The sequence below is a fragment of the Hippocampus comes genome, unplaced genomic scaffold, assembly GCF_001891065.2.
Source record: "Hippocampus comes isolate QL1 unplaced genomic scaffold, H_comes_QL1_v1.1 scaffold128, whole genome shotgun sequence".
Lineage (NCBI taxonomy): Eukaryota > Metazoa > Chordata > Actinopteri > Syngnathiformes > Syngnathidae > Hippocampus > Hippocampus comes.
The window spans coordinates 533,392-537,677 of record NW_017805852.1 but is presented as its reverse complement, the minus strand read 5'-3'; the positions used below and the strand labels follow the sequence as shown (position 1 = coordinate 537,677).

General features: G+C 47.8%; 1 protein-coding gene across 1 annotated transcript; it reads right to left on the bottom strand.

The window, feature by feature from the left end:
* Positions 1 to 466: 466 nt before the first annotated feature.
* fgf5 (fibroblast growth factor 5) lies at positions 467 to 4,069 on the bottom strand. Its single transcript, XM_019888480.1, has 3 exons — positions 3,636 to 4,069; positions 2,927 to 3,030; positions 467 to 1,136 (listed from the first exon to the last, which is right to left on the bottom strand). The coding sequence occupies exons 1-3, from the start codon at positions 3,874 to 3,876 to the stop codon at positions 774 to 776; spliced, it is 708 nt and encodes a 235-aa protein (XP_019744039.1). The 5' UTR covers positions 3,877 to 4,069; the 3' UTR covers positions 467 to 773.
* Between the last annotated feature and the right edge of the window lie 217 nt (positions 4,070 to 4,286).

Sequence of the window (4,286 nt, the reverse complement as noted above, 5' to 3'; positions counted from 1 at the left end):
ATTTTATGACTTAGAAAAATGACTTGATCTCATAGAATTTCAAAATTTTCCTTGCCAACATATGACTTTAATCTTACGTTTTTCTGAACCGCTTTATCCTCACAAGGGTCGCTGAGCGTGCTGGAGCCTATCCCAGCCATCTTTGGTCAGTAGGCGGGCCACACCCTGAACCGGTTGCCAGCCAATCGCAGGGCACACACAGACAAACAACCATCCGCGCTCACACCGAGGGACAATTTGGAGTGTTCATTCAGCCTGCCATGCATGTTTTTGGAATGTGGGAGGAAACCGGAGTACCCGGAGAAAACCCACGAGAACATGCAAACCCCACACAGGAAGGCCGGAGGCGGGATCGAACCCACGACCTCGGCACTGTGAGGTCGAAGCGTCAAGTTATATCGTTGTTTTTTTTCTCTCAAAGCAAAAATCCTTTTAAACATTTTTGGGAGGGGATGATGTAGCGAATAACTTTGACAAATGTTGAAATATTTGGAGATGGGAAATTTCTGATTTTCGTTGTTGGATTTTTTTTTTTTTTTTGGATGTCTTGACCCATTTTTACAATGCCAGTTAGGACATTTCCAACTTGGCAATTTCCCGAATTGCAGCAAAACAGTCCAAAAAAACCCCATAACTACCATTTCCACATCGGAGAGCGTCACAAAACTTGGCAAGCGTCGACACATCGTTCCTTGTCACAATCCAAAAAACATCTTTCGTCGGAGCTTGAGGATGTCGGGAATGCTGTGAAGTTTTTCTGAAGCCCCCCCGTTCTATCCAAAGCGATATTTGGGCCAGTACTTGACCTGTTTGGGCCGTGTCCCCTCCTGGACCTTTGCTTTGGGCGACAGCGGCTCGGGCGGCGTTTTTTTCCGCTTGTCGCCTTTCCCGTCCGTGACGGCGAATCCTCGTTCGCCGCGTCCGTAGCCGTCGTCGTCAAGTCTGGGCAGGAAGTGCGTGGAAACGTGCTGGGCTTTGACCCGAGGCCCGGAGCCCATCCTGGCTTTGCCTCGCTTGTTGAGGGCCACGAACCACTGGCGGCCGGTCCTGCGGTTCCAGTGGAGCACCGAGGCGTACGTGTTGTAGCTGTTCTCCTGGAAACGCTCGCGGAACTTGCAGTCGTCCGTAAATGACGTCTACGCAACAAGATCAAATCGCAGGCAATGAGATGAATAGAACAAAATTGTAATCATGTTTTTCAGAGGAAAAAAAAACACAACAACGTCACTTTTTGGGGAAGGAAAAAAAACAGCTAAACATGAAAAGATTAACCTGGCTTTTTTTTAGCTTCAATCTTGTACGATTAGGACTTTTCTTCCCCCATATATTCCTTTTATTTCTCATCCTCATATACATTTGTGTCTTGTTTTCACGCCATCTCCAAGGCAAACTCGTGCTAGCTGCCCTTTTGCTAAACGCTACAAAGTCAGGCAAAGACCACGTCACGATCGCCACATTTACGAGGGAGCGTCTGGAAGCTACCAGACACACTTGCAAACATTTCCCTTCTAATTAACCCGCATTAGGCAAATTATACCCAATCGTAAACAGAAGCTAATTGCTCGCCCTGAGCGTGCTAACCGCTAACACAAACCGCTAGAATCATCCCGCCACGCACTCGTGTTTGCTACTTGTTTGGAGGCTAAAAATAGCTCCAGTGGGAACCAAACCAAACCGCGGGTGTTCTTGCCGTTTTGGTGCCGGCGTTGCGAAACAAAACAAACGTTTGGCGCTCACGCGCAGCCAAGCGGAAACTGAAGCTCGGACGGCGGCGGAGAAACATGGCTGACGATATTACGGCGTTAAAGTCGTAGTTAGTTAGTTTATAAATAAATACATCCATAAAAAATTCATACCCTATTTTAATGAAGATATTCACCTACAATGACCGAAAAAAAAAAAGATGAGACTTTTTTTTTTTTAAAGGAAAGGACAAGGTCAAGCTGTCAAAAAGATTATATTGGAGCATTCACAACAAAATGTGACATTTTAGTTGAATGAGAGCGAGAGAGAAAGTTTGTTTTTTTTTTACACAAGAAAAATATCTTTGTTTTAGTCATAATGAAGGTTTTTTTTTTTTTTTTTTTTTTAAATCACAGCCTTAAAATTAGTTTTAGGAAGAAAATAATCCAGTATAAGAAAAACTTAGTTTTATAAAATTAGAAGATGAATGTCACATTTTTGACTTTGGGGTTAAAAAAAAAAAAAAAAAAAAAAAATCAAGCAGTGGTGGCATTCCATGAAATGTGTCCAAGCGGAGTTGCCGTCCAAATTCCCTTTTGTTTTCAACACCACCGATGACGTTGAATCGGCAACGACTAAACCACTTGAATTCATGTCAATTTGTGACCAGACCTTTGAAGTGGCCGCTGGGCTCCCGGCTGACGGGATTTGCTGCTATAAAAGCGGGATCCTCGTAAGGGCTCCTGGGGGGCCTCCCTCTAATCGTCTTTACTGGCTGTGTATTGACTTCCATTTTAGCCGCGCCTTATCAAACATCCCAGACAGCCCTTAATCTTTCTTGCCCGCTAGTACAAGCTAACTGGGGGACCGCTCGCCGGACAATATTCCCGCCGCTATCCTATGCTAAGCTACGTTACTCTACATGAGGTTTGAAGCCAAATATAGAATCATAAACTTTCGTCAATTCAATGCGATAATTCCGCTTTTAAAACACTTTTCTTGAATTTGCTGGTATGTTTTTAAAATGTGGCTTGAAGCCTGGGTAGCACTTCCAAAGCAGGATTAGGGTTCCAAAATAGGGTTTCAAGCCATAAACAGCACACAATGTGTTTCCAGCAAATCACGGAGGACGGGCTCCAAAATAAAAATGCAAATTCGCGAATGCCAAAGCGAGAATATATGAGCGGAGTTTGCTGTAATTAGCCGATGTAGCATGTTAGCATAGCATTGTGATAGCACTCACAGTGGCATGGAGGCGTCCTTTCTTATTCATGGCCAGGAATCTGTCACTGTACACTCCTCGGATGCCAATCACGCCCTGGGACACGGCAAATAGCTCCAGAACACCTGCAATCACAAACGATTGATTCGTTGATTGATCGACTGAGTGACTGAGTCACTTTTTTTATTTCTAGAAAGACCAACAAATCTTGCTCTGGAAACAGCTTCCTGTTTCCTCTCCATTTCAAACGGTGAGGAGTTTTGCTTTATTTTAGTTTCGTGACATCGATGAAGGACTTTTGACACTTGTATGCCAAGATACCGAGTCCCGATATCGCTTGCCTTTTCAGGCAAGGGTTTTCATCAAGGGCTTGGATCCCAAATTGAGGTTTCGGGACATAGTTAGGTGTCATGCTGCAAGCTGTGATTAAGGCTTCAAAGTAAGTTTTTCGGCCAGGATTCAAGAGATTCAAACCATTTGGGTTCCAAACTTTTTTTTTTTTGCGTTTCAAAGTCTCGGTCTCGAGACTGGATTCGGGTGAGTTTCAAACTCGGGTCGGAATTGAAAAATCGAAACCCACTTTGAAGTGAGTTTCGTCATTGAGCTTCAAGTCTGAAGTACGTTTCACCTCGTGCAGTGAAACAAAACAAAACAAAAGCCGTGGGCGCATGTCACGCCAATAGTTGCGCGTAACACGCCGACGACGCAAGGGACTCGCACGTCCACTCACTCAGACGGTCGGCCTCGTGGCTGCCGTTGACTCTGCCGTCCGGGTGGATCTGGAGGTGGAAGCCGATGCCCACCCTGCAGTAGAGCCGGCAAGTCCTGCGCCCCGAACGGGTCTCCTGCTCCTCCTCCCGCCGCCGCCGCCGCTGCTCCTCCTCCTCCGTCTCCTGACCCGCCGCGGCCGGGCGACGCGCCGCGGCCACCAAGTGCGCGACGGTGAGCAGGTAAAACAGCGGGACGTTCATGCTCGACCACCCGCCAGTCGAAGCCCTCGCATTCCCGGCTGAAATCCTACACGCGCGGGCGCACGCACGCGCGCGCACGCACACTTGCCGAGCCGACAGCGGATATTTATACCGCCGATGATCTCACCGCTCCGGGCATGCCTCCGATCGCGACCGCCGCCGGCGGCCGCCGGAGCGCCGCGCGTGCAAAGCTTCCCGCGCGCCAGTTCGGGACGCACGGAGCGCGCGTTTTACGCACGCGCCGGTGGGGAAGCGACGAGACCCTGCGTACGCGTCGCTCTCCAGTTCATCCGTGTGACGTGTTTACTCTAAATTGGACGCTGCAACCACTGCGCATTTCAGGTGCGAAGCACTTCTCAGAAAAGCTCCTTGACTTTACCGGTAGCTTTCAGAGATGCACAATGGACGCA

Coding starts and splice junctions, on each gene's coding strand:
- fgf5 (XM_019888480.1), bottom strand. CDS start 3,876: ATGAACGTCCCGCTGTTTTACCTGCTCACCGTCGCGCACTTGGTGGCC. Junction 3,031..3,635: donor CCACGAGGCCGACCGTCTGA/GTGAGTGGACGT, acceptor TTGTGATTGCAG/GTGTTCTGGAGCTATTTGCC. Junction 1,137..2,926: donor AAGGACGCCTCCATGCCACT/GTGAGTGCTATC, acceptor CTTGTTGCGTAG/ACGTCATTTACGGACGACTG.